Below are 22,898 nucleotides of genomic sequence, written 5' to 3'. Positions count from 1 at the left end.
ACCCACCTTGAGTGCTGTGTCCAGTTCTGGTCAGACTCACCTTGAGCACTGTGTCCAGTTCTGGTCAGACTCACCTTGAGCACTGTGTCCAGTTCTGGTCAGACCCACCTTGAGCACTGTGTCCAGTTCTGGTCAGACTCACCTTGAGTGCTGTGTCCAGTTCTGGTCAGACTCACCTTGAGCACTGTGTCCAGTTCTGGTCAGACTCACCTTGAGCACTGTGTCCAGTTCTGGTCAGACTCACCTTGAGTGCTGTGTCCAGTTCTGGTCAGACTCACCTTGAGCACTGTGTCCAGTTCTGGTCAGACTCACCTTGAGCACTGTGTCCAGTTCTGGTCAGACTCACCTTGAGTGCTGTGTCCAGTTCTGGTCAGACCCACCTTGAGTGCTGTGTCCAGTTCTGGTCAGACTCACCTTGAGTGCTGTGTCCAGTTCTGGTCAGACCCACCTTGAGCACTGTGTCCAGTTCTGGTCAGACTCACCTTGAGTGCTGTGTCCAGTTCTGGTCAGACTCACCTTGAGCACTGTGTCCAGTTCTGGTCAGACTCACCTTGAGCACTGTGTCCAGTTCTGGTCAGACTCACCTTGAGCACTGTGTCCAGTTCTGGTCAGACCCACCTTGAGCACTGTGTCCAGTTCTGGTCAGACCCACCTTGAGTGCTGTGTCCAGTTCTGGTCAGACTCACCTTGAGCACTGTGTCCAGTTCTGGTCAGACTCACCTTGAGCACAGTGTCCAGTTCTGGTCAGACCCACCTTGAGCGCTGTGTCCAGTTCTGGTCTCTAAGGCACAAGGGAGATATTCAATTGCTGGAGGCAGTGCAGAGAAGAGCCAGGAGGCTGTTCCCCAGGGTCAGGGGTTGGGGTTATGAGGAAAGCCTGGAGAAATTTGGGCTATTCAGTTTGGAAAGGAAGTGTGTGAGGTGATATAACAGCGGTAAATGGTATGGGAGTGGTAAACCAGAATATTATTTTATATTAAATAGCGAGAGTAGGATTAGGGACCACAGGGTCAAACTGGAAAAAGGTAAATTTAGGAATTTAGTCACACACAGAATGATCGACACGTGGAATGGACAAACAGATAGAACAGTGGAGGAAGAAACAATGGATCATTTCAGTAACAATTCGATGCTGCAATGGGGAAAGTGTAGAGTCTCTCTGGACAGGTGGATTAAGATGGGCCGAATTGACACCCTGATTACAGTGCTCTGGGAAAATAGCAGGGGAGTGGGACTAATGGGACAGCTCTTTCAAAGAGCCGGCACAGGCACGATGGGCCGAATGGCCTCATTCCTTACTGTACGATTCCACGATTCCTGTGTCACAACAGTGACGACACTTCATTGGCTGTAAAGCGCTTTGGGATGTCCTGAGGTTGTGAAAGGCGCTATATAAATGCAAGTCTGTCTTTCCAGCCCTGCCCTCTGACCGATGCGATTGGTTTTAAAGGAGCTCGTGTGTGGGGCACTGAGACTAACCTGGCAGTGAGCTGCGGTTATTATCCCGGCTTCACCCCTCTCCACTCTGGCAGTCCCAAATCAGAAACCATCCCCACAAAGCTGGCCGCCCCTCCTCCCCCCGCATCTGATCACAGCCTCTGACACCATTGGATTGGTTCTTACCGGCAACCTCCAATCACCACATCAAAAACTGAAACTGATTTTCCTTCTGAAACACGATCGTCCGTTTAGAAAAGTCACGAGGAGCCGAGATCCGGGCACTAGAATTAATAGGCAAAGAAAAAGGTCACCACAAGATGTGCCCAACACCTCACCATATCCCCCTTCCCCCTCACCATATCCCCCAACCACTCTCACCATATCCCCCACACCCCCTCACCATATCCCCCATCCCCCTCACCATATGCCCCACCACCCCCAAACCATATCCCCCAACCCCCTTCACCATAACCCCCAAACCCCCCCTCACCATATCCCCCAACCCCCCTCACCATATCCCCCCACCTCCCCTCACCATATCCCCCAACCCCCCTCACCATATCGCTCAATCCCCCCTCACCATATCCCCCAACCCCCCTCACCAGATCCCCCCACCTCCCCTCACCATATCCCCCATCCCCCTCACCATATCCCCCAATCCCCCCTCACCATATCCCTCAATCCCCCCTCACCACATCCCGCATCCACCTCACCATATCCCCCAACCCCCCTCACCATATCCCTCAATCACCCTCACCATATCCCCCAACCCCCCCCTCACCAAATCCCTCAATCCCCCCCTCACCATATCCCTCAATCCCCCCTCACCATATCCAAACCCCTCACCATAACCCCCAACCCCCCTCACCATAACCCCCAACCCCCCTCACCATATCCACCAACCCCCCTCACCATATCCACCAACCCCCCTCACCATATCCCCAAATCCCCCTCACCATATCCCTCAATCCCCCCTCACCATAACCCCCAACCCCCCTCACCATAACCCCCAACCCCCCTCACCATATCCACCAACCCCCCTCACCATATCCCCAAATCCCCCTCACCATATCCCTCAATCCCCCCTCACCATATCCCCCAACCCCTTCACCATATCCCCCAATCCCCCAATCCCCCTCACCATATCCCTCAATTACCCTCACCATATCCCTCAATCCCACCTCACCATATCCACCAACCCCCTCACCATATCCCCACCCCCCCTCACCATATCCCCCAATCCCCCCTCACCATATCCCCCAACCCCCCTCACCATATCCCCCAATCCACCCTCACCAAATTCGCCAACCCCCTCACCATATCCCCCACCCCCCTCACCATATCCCCTAACCCCCTCACGATATCCCCCAACCCCCCCTCACCATATCCCTCAATCCCCCCTCACCATATCCGCCAACCCCCCTCACCATATCCCCAATACCCCTCACCATATCCCCGAACCCCTTCACCATATCCCTCAACACAACCCTCACCATATCCCCCAACACCCCCCTCACCATATCCCCCAACCCCCCTCACCATATCCCCCAACACCCCCCTCACCATATCCCCCAATACTCCCTCACCATATCCCCCAATCCCCCCTCACCATATCCCCCAATACCCCCTCACCATATTCCCCAACACCCCCCTCACCATATCCCCCAACACCCCCCTCACCATATCCCCCAACCCCCCTCACCATAACCCCCAACCCCCCTCACCATATCCCCCAACACCCCCCTCACCATATCCCTCAATTCCCCCTCACCATATCCCCCAACCCCCCTCACCATATCCCTCAATCACCCCACACCATATCCCTCAATCCCGCTCACCATATCCCTCAATCCCCCCTCACCATACCCCTCAGTCCCCCCTCACCATATCCCGCAATCCCTCTCACCATATCCCTCAATCCCCCTCACCACATCCCTCAATCCCCTCTCACCATATCCCTCAATCCCCCCTCACCATATACCTCAATCTCCCCTCACCATATCCCTCAATCCCCTCTCACCATATCCCTCAATCCCCTCTCACCATATCCCTCAATCCCCTCTCACCATATCCCTCAATCCCCCCTCACCATATCCCTCAATCCCCTCTCACCATATCCCTCAATCCCCTCTCACCATATCCCTTAATCCCCTCTCACCATATCCCTCAATCCCCCCTCACCATATCCCTCAATCCCCCCTCACCATATCCCCCAACCCCCCTCACCATATCCCCCAACCCCCCTCACCATATCCCCCAACACCCCCCTCACCATATCCCCCAATCCCCCCTCAAAATATACGCCAAATCCCCACTCACTATATCCCCCAATCGCCCCTCACCATATCCCCCAATCCCCCTCTCACCATATCCCTCAACCCCATCACCATATCCCCCAATCCCCCCTCACCAAATCCCCCAACACCCTCACCATATCCCCCAACACCCCCCTCACCATATCCCCCATCACCCCCCTCACCATATCCCCCAGCCCCCTCACCATATCCCCCAACACCCCACTCACCATATCCCTCAATTCCACCCTTACCAGATCCCCCAACCCCTCTGACCATATCCCTTAATTCCCCCTCACCATATACACCAACCCCTCTCACCATATCCATCAATCCCCCCACCATATCCTTCAATCCCTCTCATCATATCCCTCAATCCCCCCTCACCATATCCCTCAGTCCCTCTCACCATGTCCCTCATCCCCCTCACCATATCCCTCAATCCCCCCTCACCATATCCCTCAAACCCATCTCACCATATCCCTCAATCCCCCCTCAACATATCCCTCAATCCCCCCTCACCATATCCCTCAATCCCCTCTCACCATATCCCTCAATCCCCTCTCACCATATCCCTCAATCCCCCCTCACCATATCCCTCAATCCACCCTCACCATATCCCTCAATCCACCCGCACCATATCCCTCAATCCCCTCCCACCATATCCCTCAATCACTCCTCACCATATCACTCAATCCCATCTCACCATATCTCTCAATCCCTCCTCACCATATCCCTCAATCACTCCTCACCATATCCCTCAATCCCTCCTCACCATATCCCTCAATTCCCTCTCACCATATCCCTCAATCCCTCTCACAATATCCCTCAATCACTCCTCACCATATCCCTCAATCCCCCCTCACCATATCCCTCAATCCCCCCTCACCAAATCCCTCAATCCCTCCTCACCATATCCCTCAATCACTCCTCACCATGTCCCTCAATCCCCCCTCACCATATCCCTCAATCCCTCCTCACCATATCCCTCAATCCCCTCTCACCATATCCCTCAATCCCCTCTCACCATATCCCTCAATCCCTCTCACCATATCCCCCAACCCCCCTCACCATATCCCCAACCCCCCTCAAGATATCCCCCAACACCCCCCTCACCATATCCCCCAACACCCACCTCACCATATCCCCCAACACCCCCCTCACCATAACCCCCAACCCCCCTCACCATATCCCCCAACCCCCCTCACCATATCCCCCAACACCCCTCACCATATCCCCAAACACCCCCCTCACCATATCCCCCAAACCCCCTCACCATATCCCCAAACTCCTCTCACCATATCCCTCAATTCCCCCCTCACCATATCCCCCATCCCCTCTGACCATATCCCTCAATTCCCCCTCACCATATCCCCCAACCCCTCTCACCATATCCTTCAATCCCCCCACACCATATCCCTCAATCCCTCTCACCATATCCCTCAATCCCCCCTCACCATATCCCTCAATCCCCTCTCACCATATCCCTCAATCCCCTCTCACCATATCCCACAATCCCCTCACCATATCCCTCAATCCCCCCTCACCATATCCCTCAATCCCCCTCACCATATCCCTCAATCACCTCTCACCATATCCCTCAATCACTCGTCACCATATCCCTCAATCCCCCCTCACCATATCCCCCAACCCCCCTCACCATATCCCCCAACCCCCCTCACCATATCCCCCAACACCCCCCTCACCATATCCCCCAATCCACCCTCAAAATATATGCCAAATCCCCACTCACTATATCCCCCAATCCCCCCTCACCATATCCCCCAATCCCCCTCTCACCATATCCCTCAACCCCATCACCATATCCCCCAATCCCCCCTCACCAAATCCCCCAACACCCTCACCATATCCCCCAACACCCCCCTCACCATATCCCCCATCACCCCCCTCACCATATCCCCCAGCCCCTTCACCATATCCCCCAACACTCCACTCACCATATCCCTCAAGTCCACCCTTACCAGATCCCCCAACCCCTCTGACCATATCCCTTAATTCCCCCTCACCATATACACCAACCCCTCTCACCATATCCATCAATCCCCCCACCATATCCTTCAATCCCTCTCATCATATCCCTCAATCCCCCCTCACCATATCCCTCAGTCCCTCTCACCATATCCCTCAATCCCCCTCACCATATCCCTCAACCCCCCCTCACCATATCCCTCAATCCCCCCTCACCATATCCCTCAATCCACCCTCACCATATCCCTCAATCCACCGCACCATATCCCTCAATCCCCTCCCACCATATCCCTCAATCACTCCTCACCATATCACTCAATCCCATCTCACCATATCTCTCAATCCCTCCTCACCATATCCCTCAATCACTCCTCACCATATCCCTCAATCCCTCCTCACCATATCCCTCAATTCCCTCTCACCATATCCCTCAATCCCTCTCACAATATCCCTCAATCACTCCTCACCATATCCCTCAATCCCCCCTCACCATATCCCTCAATCCCCCCTCACCAAATCCCTCAATCCCTCCTCACCATATCCCTCAATCACTCCTCACCATGTCCCTCAATCCCCCCTCACCATATCCCTCAATCCCTCCTCACCATATCCCTCAATCCCCTCTCACCATATCCCTCAATCCCCTCTCACCATATCCCTCAATCCCTCTCACCATATCCCCCAACCCCCCTCACCATATCCCCAACCCCCCTCAAGATATCCCCCAACACCCCCCTCACCATATCCCCCAATCCTCGCCTCATCATATCCCCCAAAAGCCCCCTCACCATATCCCCCAACACCCTCACCATATCCCCCAACACCCCCCTCACCATATCCCCCAACACCCACCTCACCATATCCCCCAACACCCCCCTCACCATAACCCCCAACCCCCCTCACCATATCCCCCAACCCCCCTCACCATATCCCCCAACACCCCTCACCATATCCCCAAACACCCCCCTCACCATATCCCCCAAACCCCCTCACCATATCCCCAAACTCCTCTCACCATATCCCTCAATTCCCCCCTCACCATATCCCCCATCCCCTCTGACCATATCCCTCAATTCCCCCTCACCATATCCCCCAACCCCTCTCACCATATCCTTCAATCCCCCCACACCATATCCCTCAATCCCTCTCACCATATCCCTCAATCCCCCCTCACCATATCCCTCAATCCCCTCTCACCATATCCCTCAATCCCCTCTCACCATATCCCACAATCCCCTCACCATATCCCTCAATCCCCCCTCACCATATCCCTCAATCCCCCTCACCATATCCCTCAATCCCCTCTCACCATATCCCTCAATCACTCGTCACCATATCCCTCAATCCCCCCTCACCATATCCCCCAACCCCCCTCACCATATCCCCCAACCCCCCTCACCATATCCCCCAACACCCCCCTCACCATATCCCCCAATCCCCCCTCAAAATATACGCCAAATCCCCACTCACTATATCCCCCAATCCCCCCTCACCATATCCCCCAATCCCCCTCTCACCATATCCCTCAACCCCATCACCATATCCCCCAATCCCCCCTCACCAAATCCCCCAACACCCTCACCATATCCCCCAACACCCCCCTCACCATATCCCCCATCACCCCCCTCACCATATCCCCCAGCCCCCTCACCATATCCCCCAACACCCCACTCACCATATCCCTCAATTCCACCCTTACCAGATCCCCCAACCCCTCTGACCATATCTCTTAATTCCCCCTCACCATATACACCAACCCCTCTCACCATATCCATCAATCCCCCCACCATATCCTTCAATCCCTCTCATCATATCCCTCAATCCCCCCTCACCATATCCCTCAGTCCCTCTCACCATGTCCCTCATCCCCCTCACCATATCCCTCAATCCCCCCTCACCATATCCCTCAAACCCATCTCACCATATCCCTCAATCCCCCCTCAACATATCCCTCAATCCCCCCTCACCATATCCCTCAATCCCCTCTCACCATATCCCTCAATCCCCTCTCACCATATCCCTCAATCCCCCCTCACCATATCCCTCAATCCACCCTCACCATATCCCTCAATCCACCCGCACCATATCCCTCAATCCCCTCCCACCATATCCCTCAATCACTCCTCACCATATCACTCAATCCCATCTCACCATATCTCTCAATCCCTCCTCACCATATCCCTCAATCACTCCTCACCATATCCCTCAATCCCTCCTCACCATATCCCTCAATTCCCTCTCACCATATCCCTCAATCCCTCTCACAATATCCCACAATCACTCCTCACCATATCCCTCAATCCCCCCTCACCATATCCCTCAATCCCCCCTCACCAAATCCCTCAATCCCTCCTCACCATATCCCTCAATCACTCCTCACCATGTCCCTCAATCCCCCCTCACCATATCCCTCAATCCCTCCTCACCATATCCCTCAATCCCCTCTCACCATATCCCTCAATCCCCCCTCACCATATCCCCAACCCCCCTCAAGATATCCCCCAACACCCCCCTCACCATATCCCCCAATCCTCGCCTCATCATATCCCCCAAAAGCCCCCTCACCATATCCCCCAACACCCTCACCATATCCCCCAACACCCCCCTCACCATATCCCCCAACACCCACCTCACCATATCCCCCAACACCCCCCTCACCATAACCCCCAACCCCCCTCACCATATCCCCCAACCCCCCTCACCATATCCCCCAACACCCCTCACCATATCCCCAAACACCCCCCTCACCATATCCCCCAAACCCCCTCACCATATCCCCAAACTCCTCTCACCATATCCCTCAATTCCCCCCTCACCATATCCCCCATCCCCTCTGACCATATCCCTCAATTCCCCCTCACCATATCCCCCAACCCCTCTCACCATATCCTTCAATCCCCCCACACCATATCCCTCAATCCCTCTCACCATATCCCTCAATCCCCCCTCACCATATCCCTCAATCCCCTCTCACCATATCCCTCAATCCCCTCTCACCATATCCCTCAATCCCCCCTCACCATATCCCTCAATCCCCCTCACCATATCCCTCAATCCCCTCTCACCATATCCCTCAATCACTCGTCACCATATCCCTCAATCCCCCCTCACCATATCCCCCAACCCCCCTCACCATATCCCCCAACCCCCCTCACCATATCCCCCAACACCCCCCTCACCATATCCCCCAATCCACCCTCAAAATATATGCCAAATCCCCACTCACTATATCCCCCAATCCCCCCTCACCATATCCCCCAATCCCCCTCTCACCATATCCCTCAACCCCATCACCATATCCCCCAATCCCCCCTCACCAAATCCCCCAACACCCTCACCATATCCCCCAACACCCCCCTCACCATATCCCCCATCACCCCCCTCACCATATCCCCCAGCCCCCTCACCATATCCCCCAACACCCCACTCACCATATCCCTCAATTCCACCCTTACCAGATCCCCCAACCCCTCTGACCATATCCCTTAATTCCCCCTCACCATATACACCAACCCCTCTCACCATATCCATCAATCCCCCCACCATATCCTTCAATCCCTCTCATCATATCCCTCAATCCCCCCTCACCATATCCCTCAGTCCCTCTCACCATATCCCTCAATCCCCCTCACCATATCCCTCAATCCCCCCTCACCATATCCCTCAATCCCCCCTCACCATATCCCTCAATCCACCCTCACCATATCCCTCAATCCACCCGCACCATATCCCTCAATCCCCTCCCACCATATCCCTCAATCACTCCTCACCATATCACTCAATCCCATCTCACCATATCTCTCAATCCCTCCTCACCATATCCCTCAATCACTCCTCACCATATCCCTCAATCCCTCCTCACCATATCCCTCAATTCCCTCTCACCATATCCCTCAATCCCTCTCACAATATCCCTCAATCACTCCTCACCATATCCCTCAATACCCCCTCACCATATCCCTCAATCCCCCCTCACCAAATCCCTCAATCCCTCCTCACCATATCCCTCAATCACTCCTCACCATGTCCCTCAATCCCCCCTCACCATATCCCTCAATCCCTCCTCACCATATCCCTCAGTACTGAGGGAGCGCCGCACTGTCGGAGGGTCGGCACTGTCGGAGGGTCGGCACTGAGGGAGCGCCGCACTGTCGGTACTGAGGGAGAGCCGCACTGTCGGAGGGTCGGTACTGAGGGAGCGCCGCACTGTCGGAGGGTCGGTGCTGAGGGATCGCCTCACTGTCGGAGGGGCGGTACTGAGGGAGCGCCGCACTGTCGGAGGGTCGGCACTGAGGGAGTGCGGCACTGTCGGAGGGTCAGTACTGAGGGAGCGCCGCACTGTCGGAGGGTCGGTACTGAGGGAGCGCCGCGCTGTCGGAGGGTCGGCACTGAGGGAGTGCCGCACTGTCGGAGGGTCAGCACTGAGGGAGCGCCGCACTGTCGGAGGGTCGGCACTGAGGGAGTGCCGCACTGTCGGAGGGTCGGCACTGAGGGAGCGCCGCACTGTCGGTACTGAGGGAGAGCCGCACTGTCGGAGGGTCGGTACTGAGGGAGAGTCGCACTGTCGGAGGGTCGGTACTGAGGGAGCGCCGCACTGTCGGAGGGTCGGCACTGAGGGAGCGCCGCACTGTCGGAGGGTCGGTACTGAGGGAGCGCCGCACTGTCGGAGGGTCGGCACTGAGGGAGCGCCGCACTGTCGGAGGGTCGGTACTGAGGGAGTGCCGCACTGTCGGAGGGTCGGTACTGAGGGAGCGCCGCACTGTCGGAGGGTCGGTACTGAGGGAGCGCCGCACTGTCGGAGGGTCGGTACTGAGGGAGCGCCGCACTGTCGGAGGGTCGGCACTGAGGGAGCGCCGCACTGTCGGAGGGTCGGCACTGAGGGAGCGCCGCACTGTCGGAGGGTCGGCACTGAGGGAGCGCCGCACTGTCGGAGGGTCGGTACTGAGGGAGCGCCGCACTGTCGGAGGGTCGGTACTGAGGGAGCGCCGCACTGTCGGAGGGTCGGTACTGAGGGAGCGCCGCACTGTCGGAGGGTCAGTACTGAGGGAGCGCCGCACTGTCGGAGGGTCAGTACTGAGGGAGCGCCGCACTGTCGGTACTGAGGGAGCGCCGCACTGTCGGAGGGTCGGCACTGAGGGAGCGCCGCACTGTCGGAGGGTCGGCACTGAGGGAGCGCCGCACTGTCGGAGGGTCGGCACTGAGGGAGCGCCGCACTGTCGGAGGGTCGGCACTGAGGGAGCGCCGCACTGTCGGAGGGGCGGTACTGAGGGAGCGCCGCACTGTCGGAGGGTCGGTGCTGAGGGAGCGCCGCACTGTCGGAGGGACGGTACTGAGGGAGCGCCGCACTGTCGGAGGGTCGGCACTGAGGGAGCGCCGCACTGTCGGAGGGTCAGTACTGAGGGAGTGCGGCACTGTCGGAGGGTCGGTACTGAGGGAGCGCCGCACTGTCGGAGGGTCGGTACTGAGGGAGCGCCGCGCTGTCGGAGGGTCGGCACTGAGGGAGTGCCGCACTGTCGGAGGGTCAGTACTGAGGGAGCGCCGCACTGTCGGAGGGTCGGCACTGTCGGAGGGTCGGCACTGAGGGAGCGCCGCACTGTCGGTACTGAGGGAGAGCCGCACTGTCGGAGGGTCGGTACTGAGGGAGCGCCGCACTGTCGGAGGGTCGGTGCTGAGGGATCGCCTCACTGTCGGAGGGGCGGTACTGAGGGAGCGCCGCACTGTCGGAGGGTCGGCACTGAGGGAGTGCGGCACTGTCGGAGGGTCAGTACTGAGGGAGCGCCGCACTGTCGGAGGGTCGGTACTGAGGGAGCGCCGCGCTGTCGGAGGGTCGGCACTGAGGGAGTGCCGCACTGTCGGAGGGTCAGTACTGAGGGAGCGCCGCACTGTCGGAGGGTCGGCACTGAGGGAGTGCCGCACTGTCGGAGGGTCGGCACTGAGGGAGCGCCGCACTGTCGGTACTGAGGGAGAGCCGCACTGTCGGAGGGTCGGTACTGAGGGAGAGTCGCACTGTCGGAGGGTCGGTACTGAGGGAGCGCCGCACTGTCGGAGGGTCGGCACTGAGGGAGCGCCGCACTGTCGGAGGGTCGGCACTGAGGGAGCGCCGCACTGTCGGAGGGTCGGCACTGAGGGAGCGCCGCACTGTCGGAGGGTCGGCACTGAGGGAGCGCCGCACTGTCGGAGGGTCGGTACTGAGGGAGCGCCGCACTGTCGGAGGGTCGGCACTGAGGGAGCGCCGCACTGTCGGAGGGTCGGCACTGAGGGAGCGCCGCACTGTCGGAGGGTCGGCACTGAGGGAGCGCCGCACTGTCGGAGGGTCGGCACTGAGGGAGCGCCGCACTGTCGGAGGGTCGGCACTGAGGGAGCGCCGCACTGTCGGAGGGTCGGCACTGAGGGAGCGCCGCACTGTCGGAGGGTCGGCACTGAGGGAGCGCCGCTACTGAGGGAGCGCCGCACTGTCGGAGGGTCGGTACTGAGGGAGCGCCGCACTGTCGGAGGGTCAGTACTGAGGGAGCGCCGCACTGTCGGAGGGTCAGTACTGAGGGAGCGCCGCACTGTCGGAGGGTCAGTACTGAGGGAGCGCCGCACTGTCGGTACTGAGGGAGCGCCGCACTGTCAGTACTGAGGGAGCGCCGCACTGTCGGAGGGTCGGCACTGAGGGAGCGCCGCACTGTCAGTACTGAGGGAGCGCCGCACTGTCGGAGGGTCAGTACTGAGGGAGTACTGCACTGTCGGAGGGTCAGTACTGAGGGAGTGCCGCACTGTCGGAGGGTCAGTACTGAGGGAGCGCTGCACTGTCGGAGGGTCAGTACTGAGGGAGCGCCGCACTGTCGGAGGGTCAGTACTGAGGGAGCGCCGCACTGTCGGAGGGTCGGTACTGAGGGAGCGCCGCACTGTCAGTACTGAGGGAGCGCCGCACTGTCGGAGGGTCGGCACTGAGGGAGCGCCGCACTGTCGGAGGGTCGGCACTGAGGGAGCGCCGCACTGTCGGAGGGTCGGCACTGAGGGAGCGCCGCACTGTCGGAGGGGCGGCACTGAGGGAGCGCCGCACTGTCGGAGGGTCGGCACTGAGGGAGCGCCGCACTGTCGGAGGGTCGGCACTGAGGGAGCGCCGCACTGTCGGAGGGTCGGTACTGAGGGAGCGCCGCACTGTCGGAGGGTCGGCACTGAGGGAGCGCCGCACTGTCGGAGGGTCGGCACTGAGGGAGCGCCGCACTGTCGGAGGGTCGGCACTGAGGGAGCGCTGCACTGTCGGAGGGTCGGCACTGAGGGAGCGCCGCACTGTCGGAGGGTCGGCACTGAGGGAGCGCCGCACTGACATTCCCCACCACCCCCTCAGACACAGGGTGGGGGCGGGGGGGTTCGGGCCTGTTCTCCCCACCTCTCTCCAGCCGTTGCCCGGGAACGCCACGCGCTCACGAGCATCGGCCCCGCCCCTCGACCAAAACCCCGCCCACGGGCATAGGCCCCACCCCATGGCCAAAAACCCCGCCCACTGGCATAGGCCCCACCCCATGGCCAAAAACCCCGCCCATAGCAACAGGCCCCGCCCCCGGGCCCCCATTGCCCCCCCCCCCCGGCGGTGTGTGTTGAGGAGTGGAGTCCGACCTCCTGCTGTTTCCTGTCGGTAAGAAGAGCGGCAAAAGGGAGTTTGATTTTGGTAATATTTTTATTGTTTGCAGGATGAAGTGTTGATTATAATTTAATGTATTCAGTTGATGCAAATAATGTGGAACATCAGAGCGCTCGGTTCACCCACACTCACACCACCATAACCCGCTCACCGGTCCCAGAGCACAGAGACAGCGAGAGGATCACACACCGAGAGTCGCAGCATGGCCGCTCCCTGGGCCCTCCGACAGTCTCTAATGGCCGGGAGGCGGGGGGGGGGTGTTGGGTGTCACACTACCCCAGTTCCTCAGCTCCCCATACCCCTCCCCCAACCCCCCTAATCCCCAGCTCCCCTAACCCCTCCCCCAGTTCCCATCCTCAGCTTCCCTAACCCCTCCCCCAGTTCCCATCCTCAGCTCCCCTAACCCCTCCCCCAGTTCCCATCCTCAGCTCCCCTAACCCCTCCCCCAGCTCCCCTAACCCCTCCCCCAGTTCCCATCCTCAGCTCCCCTAATCCCTCCCCCAGCTCCCCTAATCCCTTCCCCAGCTCCCCTAACCCCTCCCCCAGCTCCCCTAACCCCTCCCCCAGTTCCCATCCTCAGCTCCCCTAATCCCTTCCCCAGCTCCCCTAATCCCTTCCCCAGCTCCCCTAACCCCTCCCCCAGCTCCCCTAACCCCATCCCCCAGCTCCCCTAACCCCATCCCCCAGCTCCCCTAACCCCATCCCCAGCTCCCCTAACCCCACCCCATCCTGCTCCTACTGCGATTGTTTGCGACTTGGATTTGAGGAGACACACTGGTGATTCCTAATCTCCCTCACCCCACCCCGATCCAGGGGCAAGTGGTCCCTTTGGGGGTGGGTTCGAATCGCTGGGGGGAGGGGGGGAATAACGGGAGGTTAATCCGCTCCTGCCCCCCCCCCCTACACCCCAACCCAGGTTAAATTTCAACCCCAGGTTCTGGAGAGAGCTCTTCCTGTTCGTCTCAGTTGCCAGAATATCCCAATCTACACCCCCAGACTGTCCTTTCCCAGCACATGGGAACAGGAGTAGGCCATTCAGCCCCTCATGCCCGCTCCGCCATTTGATAAGATCATGGCTGATCTGTGATCTAACTCCATATACCTGCCTTTGGCCCATATCCCTTAATACCTTTGATTGCCAAAGAGATTTAAAATTAGCAATTGAGCTAGTATCAATTGCCGTTTGCGGAAGAGAGTTCCAAACTTCGACCACCCATCCCAGTTAGTTTTTTTTTTAGGGACCACAGTGACATTTGAACGTCAGACTTGCAGAGATAGGAGATTGTCTGAAGAGATCCTGTGTGTTCGCACTGTGGTGGGGGGGTCCTCTGGTCTCCACTCGCATTGCGGGGGGTTAATCTGATCCGCTGTGAACCCACTCTGGCAGCGCCGTGGCGACAGTCATCATTAACCAGACGGGCGCTACTGGCCGATAGCGCTCAGACAGCACGGCTGCTGCCGGCCGTGTGGGATATCAGAGTGTTCTGAAGGCAGCTCTTCAACTGGGAGAGGCTGCGCATGGAAATCCTAGGTTCCAGATATTCTGGGTGGGATTTACAATTAATCATCAAATCTGCCCAAAATCTCACCCGCATTGTTTGAAATCTGTTCGATTCTGAGGCACGGGGATAGTCTCACCGCTCACCGTGCTCTGGGATCACTGCTCCTTGTCGGGGAAGTACAGCATGGGTTAGACTGACTGCACTGATTGCAAGGTCAGTCTCAAGCCTCCCAGATCGCGCACACAGCATCAGCACCTCACCGCTGTGTGAAGTCAGTCTCTTGTGTGACAGTTGTCTGAGCCTGTATGCGTCTCAAGTCTGTCTGTCTCTCTCTGTTTGTCTGTTTCTGACTCTCCATGTTTCTCTTTCTCTGGCTGTCTTCCTGCATCTCTCCATCTGTCTGTCTGTCAGCCTCCCTGTCCCTGTCGAATCCTCCCAGCCTCTAACGCTGAGGCTGCAGCGCACACTGACTCTGCGCTGCCTGCAATCCTCCCACGGTCCCAGCTCCTCCCTGTGGGATCATCGGTCTCTGATCCTGGGGCCCTGCGCTGCTCCTTTCTCTGCTTTTAACAGCACCACTTGAACACGTTTGAAATACCAGCCCATGAAACACAGCCCCCTCGCACTGTGTGGGACGAGCTTGTGTTCCCGATGATTCATTTGAAAGAAAATGGCACCGGTCAGTTTGGAGAAATTGGGCCTTGCCTGCGATACACTTTCTCACGCACGGAAAACGACGGCGACAAGAGCAGGCTCTGCCGCCATGGTGAGCTCGCACAATCGGACGGTGCCAGGCAAGCGATGAAGAGCCGAGCAGAGTGCACGCTGGGATAGTCAAGGCCTGATTCCAAGATGGCCGCCCTAGCAACGATAAGTCAGGATCCAGATCTTCAGTCACTCTATTCTCCACTGACTTAAAAAAAATTAAGTTGCAGTGCTCTTTAAAGAAGGAGCTAATCCCTTAAATGGGACTGAAAGCTGGGCAGTGAATGGTTATCGGGAGCCTGGGCCCACTTGTCCTCACTCTCCACCCACCCTGCTTCACCTCAGCCTGAAGTGAGACGGCACCATCGCACACTCAACTCACAAGTGGTAACGGCCTCGAGCACGGTCAAGAGATACAAAGCAACATGATTACCTGGGGCTCCCCAGCCTCCAAGGAGACATCCCTGAGGGGACCTTAGGGAGAACTGTGGGATAGGGAAGAGGAAAAGATGGAACAACGCTTTCAGATGTGAGAGGGCACAGGGTCAAGGTGTGAGGGGTGAGTGTAGGACACAGCGAGAAGGCTTCCTTCACACTGTTGGAACGGGGGATACCAGGAAGGGTGGGTGAGCTCATTTAATAAACAGTGAGGGTGTAGTGGGGAGACGGGAGGGTTGATTTTCAGGAAGGACAAGATCAAATGGGTCAAATAATTTTCTTCACCTGAACCAACCTTGTTTCAAGGTCTTGGATCCGATTAGAATTTGCTGGCCTCCTCCGTGTTTTTATAATTGCACACGTGTACCCATATGTGTACATGAGTGCACACATGAATACGTATTGTATGCCTGTGTTTAGACAGGTGTACAGATGTTTTTACACATGTTTAAATGAGTGTGCACACGGATGCATTAACATGTACATGTGTAAACGCCTGAATTGTTTGATTATGTCAGGGTTGGAGAGTTCAGTCAGATTCTCCTGTTTGTCTGGTGATTGACCATTCAGTCCGTGGGACGGTCACTATGGAGATAGGGAGTGTGGAGTGCAGGGGAGGAGCTGCTACAGGCAATGGAGTAACGGCTAATGACTGTACTGCGTTGCTACAGAAACTACGTTCAGCGAGGGGATGGTTTTAACTGTAGGACTGCAGCGAGGAGAAGCTCAGTCGGAACTCTTCACCTTCCAGAAGTTTCCTAAAATGGGAGACAAAGAAATACGGTCGAAGAGTTAAATCAGTCACAGATAATAGAATGCCACAATAACCTCTCCCTCCCTCCCGCACTCAGTCTCCCTCCCTCCCATGCGCTCTCACATTCTCAAAGATTAGGATTTATGTTAATCTTGTGTAAATGTCTCATTTTTTGTTAATTATCTTACAATTCTCAATGTGGGGTTAACAGGATCAGCACGAGATGAATAATCCACACAGCCAGTCAGAGAGGTGCACAGAGCAGGGTCCCTGACGGAGTGACGTCCTCTTTAAAGTAGGGTTGTCTAGCGCTTCTGGTACTGAATTGCAAACCAAAGGTCGTGAATTCAAATGCCACCAGGGCACAATGACCTTGAATTCAGTAAATCTGGTCGTTCGTGGACAGGCACCAGGCACAAAATCAGGAAGCTGTGGGATTGTCGTAAAAACCCAACTGGTTCACTAATATCCTTTAGAGAAGGAAACCTGCCGTCCTTACCCGGTCTGGGCCTATATGTTGCTCCAGTCCCACACCAACGTGGGTGACTTTTATTGCCCTCTATTTTTCCCCTCTCTGTGACCCTCCTTCCCCAACATAAGAACATAAGAAATAGGAGCAGGAGTAGGCCATATGGCCCCTCGATCCTGCTCCGTCATTCAATAAGATCATGGCTGATCTTCAACCTCAACTCCACTTTCCCGCCCACTCCCTTGAGTTCAAAAATCTATATCTCAGCCTTGAATATATTCAACGACTGAGCATCCACAGCCCTCTGGGGTAGAGAATTCCAAAGATTCACAACCCTCTGAGTGAAGAAATTCCTCCTCATCTCAGTCTTAAATGGCCGACCCCTTATCCTGCGACTATGCTCCCTAGTTCTAGACGCTCCAGCCAGAGGAAACAGCCTGTCAAGCCCCCACAGAATCTTACATGTTTCAATGAGATCACCTCTCATTCTTCTAAACTCGAGAATATAGGTCCATTCTACTCAACCACTCCTCATAGGACAACCCTCTTATCCCAGGAATTAATTTAGTGAACCTTCGGTGCACCGCCTCTAAAGCAAGTATATCCTTCCTTAGGTAAGGAGACCAAAACTGTACGCAGTACTCCAGGTGTGGTCTCACCAAGGCACTATATAATTGTAGCAATACTTCCTTACTATCGTAAAGATAGATGGCTAGAGAGAGGGAGGGATACAGAGAGATGGCTAGAGAGGAAGGAGGGAGGAAGGGATACAGAGAGATGGCTAGAGAGAAGGAGGGAGGGAGGGATACAGAGAGATGGCTAGAGAGAAGGAGGGAGGGAGGGATACAGAGAGATGGCTAGAGAGAAGGAGGGAGGGAGGGATACAGAGAGATGGCTAGAGAGAAGGAGGGAGGGAGGGATACAGAGAGATGGCTAGAGAGAAGGAGGGAGGAAGGGATACAGAGAGATGGCTAGAGAGAAGGAGGGAGGGAGGGATACAGAGAGATGGCTAGAGAGAAGGAGGGAGGGAGGGATACAGAGAGATGGCTAGAGAGAAGGAGGGAGGGAGGGATACAGAGAGATGGCTAGAGAGAAGGAGGGAGGGAGGGATACAGAGAGATGGCTAGAGAGAGGGAGGGAGGGATACAGAGAGATGGCTAGAGAGAAGGGATAGAGAAGATTAACAGAATTGAAGATAGAGATATTTAGAAAGATACATAAAAAGATAGATAGATAGGAGAGTGAGAGACAGATTCATATCTATCTATTATCTCTTTCTATATTTATATCACATGGAAAATGAGCAGCTAAATGCAGGACCAGCTAACAACCGATATCTTGCACCCGCTCCCCAGTGAGAATCAGGGGGAGACGGAAGTACTGAGCCCCTGAACAGGCTGACCTACCTGTAAGCTGCGATCTCGATATCCAGAGCCATCTTGACATTGAGCAGGTCCTGGTATTCCCGGAGGTAACGCGCCATCTCCTGCTTGGCTTCATTAATGTCTTTCTCCAGCTCACCAATCCGTTCCTGCGTTCAAACAAACAGAAAGATAGGCCTCAGACTCTGAACCAAGATTGAGGGAGAGAGAGACACACACACTCCCCAGCTCATTCCTTTCTCCAAGTTTTCACTCTCCTATCCCTTTTTCTGTCCTCCCTCCATCCCTCCCTCCCTCCCTCCCTCCCTCCCTCTCCCACGTGTATTTGTGTATGAGTGTCGCAGTTACATAGATGCTGAAATCAGTGCTGTTTGTTAAGGGGCTGTGTTGGAAGCCGTTTCGAATCTCGATAGATTTGATTTAAACTGACCGTGCCCTCGGCCTGAATTAACTGGGCAGCTGCCCCTCCCCCTGCATCCACTGCACCGACAATCCTTTCAAAAATCTGCTGCAGTGCGTTAGCATCAGGGGAGCGAATACTCGTCAATAATCATCTCCCCTTCCAGACTCTGCCTGATCCTGTGCCTCTGGGGGTTAGTGCAAAATAGGCAATAGTGACTCAGCAGCTCGTTTTGTACCCGATTTGGTTTGATACCACCGTCCAAGACCAATTTAACTCTGTGTCTGCCCACTGTACCAAACCAGAACAAAGCAACGACGAGCGGCTGCAGATTAATGTCGCGATAACTGAATTGAATTTAAGAACAAGTCTCTCCTGTAATCATTTATTGGGGGTCCAGCCAAGTGGCAGTGAAAATAAAATATTTGACCAAACAAATGGAAATATTTTATCAATATTTTACCAAACTAAATCTAGTATCCCGTCCCACTCTCTGTGTCCTTTTAATTAAAATTACACAAATCCCATTGCTCCCCCGCTGTCCCTCTCCTTACTGAATCAAACTTTAAAAAAAATCCAACCGATTTTTCCTAACAATAACCTCGATGAGAAGAGGTGCACCAGGCACAGACAGGCAGTGCTGCTCCCCCCAATAATAGAATGACATAGCACAAAAGGAGGCCATTCAGCCCATCGTGCCTGTGCCGGCTCTTTGAAAGAGTTATCCAATTAGTCCCATTCCCCTGCTCTTTCCCCATAGCCCTGTAAATTTTTCCTTTACAAGTATTTATCCAGTTTCCCTTTGGAAAGTTATTATTGAATCTGCTTCCACCGCCCTTTCAGGCAGAGCATTCCAGATCATCACAACTCGCTGCGTTTAAAAAATTCTCCTCATCTCCCTCTCTGGTTCTTTTGCCGATCACCTTAAATCTGTGTCCTCTGGTTACCGACCCTCCTGCCACTGTAAACAGTTTCTCTTTATTTACTCTATCAAAATTGTTCATGATTTTGAACACCTCTTTCAAATCTCCCCTTAACCTTCTCTGCTCGAAGGAGAACAATCCCAGCTTCTCCAGTCTCTCCACATAACTGAAGTCCCTGATCCCCGGTACCATTCCAGTAAATCTCCTCTACACCTACTCTTGACATTCCTCGTGCCATTTTTTTTCACCCAGAAGGTGATGAGGGTCTGGAACTCACTGCCTGAGAGGGTGGTAGAGGCAGAAACCCTCAACTCATTTAAAAAGTACCTGGATGTGCACCTGAAGAGCCGTGACCTGCAGGGCTACAGACTAAATGCTAGAAAGTGGGATTAAGCTGGATAGCTCTTTTTTGACCGGCACAGACACGATGGGCCGAATGGCTTCTTTCTGTGCCGTAATTTGTTGCTATCCCTGGTACCATTCTAGTGAATCTGCACTCTACACACCCCTCATCCCACTCCAGTGAACCCCCTCTCCTCCTACTCCAATGAACCCCCTCTCTCCACCCTCACATCCCACTCCAGTAAACCCCCTCTCTCCACCCTCACATCCCACTCCAGTAAACCCCCTCTCTCCACCCTCACATCCCACTCCAGTAAACCCCCTCTCTCCACCCTCACATCCCACTCCAGTAAACCCCCTCTCTCCACCCTCACATCCCACTCCAGTAAACCCCCTCTCTCCACCCTCACATCCCACTCCAGTAAACCCCCTCTCTCCACCCTCACATCCCACTCCAGTAAACCCCCTCTCTCCACCCTCACATCCCACTCCAGTAAACCCCCTCTCTCCACCCTCACATCCCACTCCAGTAAACCCCCTCTCTCCACCCTCACATCCCACTCCAGTAAACCCCCTCTCTCCACCCTCACATCCCACTCCAGTAAACCCCCCCTCACGGTCTTGAATCCATCCTAAAGCGCAGTGCGCAGCCCCCGGACCCGGTCGCCGGACCCGAGTGCCGGCCCAGTCCCCCGGACCCGAGTGCCGGCCCAGTCCCCCGGACCCGGTCGCCGGGGCCGAGTGCCGGCCCAGTCCCCCTGACCCGGCGGCCGGGGCCGAGTGCCGGCCCAGTCCCCCTGACCCGGCGGCCGGGGCCGAGTGCCGGCCCAGTCCCCCTGACCCGGCGGCCGGGGCCGAGTGCCGGCCCAGTCCCCCTGACCCGGCGGCCGGGGCAGAGTGCCGGCCCAGTCCCCCTGACCCGGCGGCCGGGGCAGAGTGCCGGCCCAGTCCCCCGGACCCGGCGGTCGGGGCCGAGTGCCGGCCCAGTCCCCCTGACCCGGCGGCCGAGTGCCGGCCCAGTCCCCCTGACCCGGCGGCCGAGTGCCGGCCCAGTCCCCCTGACCCGGCGGCCGAGTGCCGGCCCAGTCCCCCTGACCCGGTGGCCGAGTGCCGGCCCAGTCCCCCTGACCCGGCGGCCGGGGCCGAGTGCCGGCCCAGTCCCCCTGACCCGGCGGCCGGGGCCGAGTGCCGGCCCAGTCCCCCTGACCCGGCGGCCGGGGCCGAGTGCCGGCCCAGTCCCCCTGACCTGGTACTTGTTGACCTCCTTGGCCTGCCGCTCCTCCAGGTTCTCCAGCTGCTTCTGCAGGGAGTCGATGACGCTCCTGAGGCCCTCGATCTCGGAGCCCCGGGACTGCAGCAGGCGGTGGTACTCGGCCGTCTCCTCGCGGATGGAGCGGACGGCCTGGCTGTTCTTGCTGGCCATCTGGCTGACGGTGGCGAACTTGGTGCGGTACCAGTCCTCGGCCGCCTGCATGTTCTTGTGGGCCAGCTTCTCGTACTGGCAGCGGATCTCCTTCAGGGCCTGCGAGAGGTCGGGCTTGGCGGCGGCCACCTCCACCTCCACCTCCACCGTCAGCTGGGCGGCCTGGGCCTGGGCCCGGACCTGGGCCGAGAGCCCGGCGCTCTCCTCGCCGTGCACCTTCCTGAGGAAGGCGATCTCCTCCACCAGCGAGCTGATGCCGCCGCCCAGCCCGGCGTTGGCCAGCGCCGCCCGGCCGGCCGCCTCCCTCGCCTTCAGCAGCCGCCCCTCGGCCTCCAGCCGCAGCCGCGCCTCCTCCTCGCAGCGGCCCTTGGCCCGGCCGTAGGCCTCCCGCAGCCGGTCCCGCTCGGCCTCCAGGCGGGCCTTGTCCCCGGCCTCCGCCTCCAGCAGGGCCCGCAGGCCGCGGATCTCCTGCTGGTAGAGGAGGTGGAGGCGGGAGGGGTCGGCCTGCCGCCGCCGCAGGGCCCCCAGCTCGGCCAGCAGCGCCGCGTTGCGCTGCTCCAGCCGCCGCACCTTGTCGATGTAGCTGGCGAAGCGGTCGTTGAGCTCCACCAGCTGCTCCCGCTCCCGGGCCCGCAGGGTCAGCAGCTCGGCGTTCAGGCTGCTCACCTGGCTCAGGTCCACCCGCTCCCCGGGCTCGGACCGGGCCTGGGCCTGGGCCTGGAGGGGGCGGTGGGCCGAGTACAAGGAGGGGAAGCCGGGCTTGGCGGGCCGCGGGCACCGGTACTCGTCCCAAGGCTTCCGCAGCGGGCTGAAGGGGTCGTAGGCGCTCATCTCGCAGGCCGCTGTGCTGTGGGGTTTTTATTTATTTTTGTTTTTATTTTTATTTTTTTTTTCCCCCCACTCACTCACACACCGGCACTGCGGTGAATCCGGCTCCGCAGTACGGTACGCCCCGCCCGGGCCGCCGTTTATATAAGGAGCCGAGGCCCAACCTCTTCTCCCTCCCTCCCTCCCCCTGGGCGGGCGGCGACTCCCACCAATCACAGGAAAACGCCGCAATCTCAGAGCCGGCCTCACAGGTTTTCTCCATCTTCACCCGCGGAGAAAAGCGGCGAGGGAGGGTGGTGGTGGGGGGAAAAAAAAAACACACACACAAAATTTTAACAAAAAAAGCAACTGGGAATCGAATCTCAGGCCGATCCCCCAC

General features: G+C 57.2%; 1 protein-coding gene across 1 annotated transcript; it reads right to left on the bottom strand.

Moving 5' to 3' along the window:
- Positions 1–13,370: 13,370 nt before the first annotated feature.
- neff2 (neuronal intermediate filament family member 2) lies at positions 13,371–22,642 on the bottom strand. The gene is made up of 3 exons (XM_067978826.1): positions 21,515–22,642; positions 18,628–18,752; positions 13,371–16,756 (listed from the first exon to the last, which is right to left on the bottom strand). The coding sequence occupies exons 1-3, from the start codon at positions 22,520–22,522 to the stop codon at positions 16,696–16,698; spliced, it is 1,194 nt and encodes a 397-aa protein (XP_067834927.1). The 5' UTR covers positions 22,523–22,642; the 3' UTR covers positions 13,371–16,695.
- Positions 22,643–22,898: the final 256 nt, after the last annotated feature.

The sequence above is a fragment of the Heptranchias perlo genome, chromosome 1, assembly GCF_035084215.1.
Source record: "Heptranchias perlo isolate sHepPer1 chromosome 1, sHepPer1.hap1, whole genome shotgun sequence".
Lineage (NCBI taxonomy): Eukaryota > Metazoa > Chordata > Chondrichthyes > Hexanchiformes > Hexanchidae > Heptranchias > Heptranchias perlo.
Note: the sequence above shows the minus strand (reverse complement) of the source record. Positions and strands in the feature narration are given on the sequence as shown.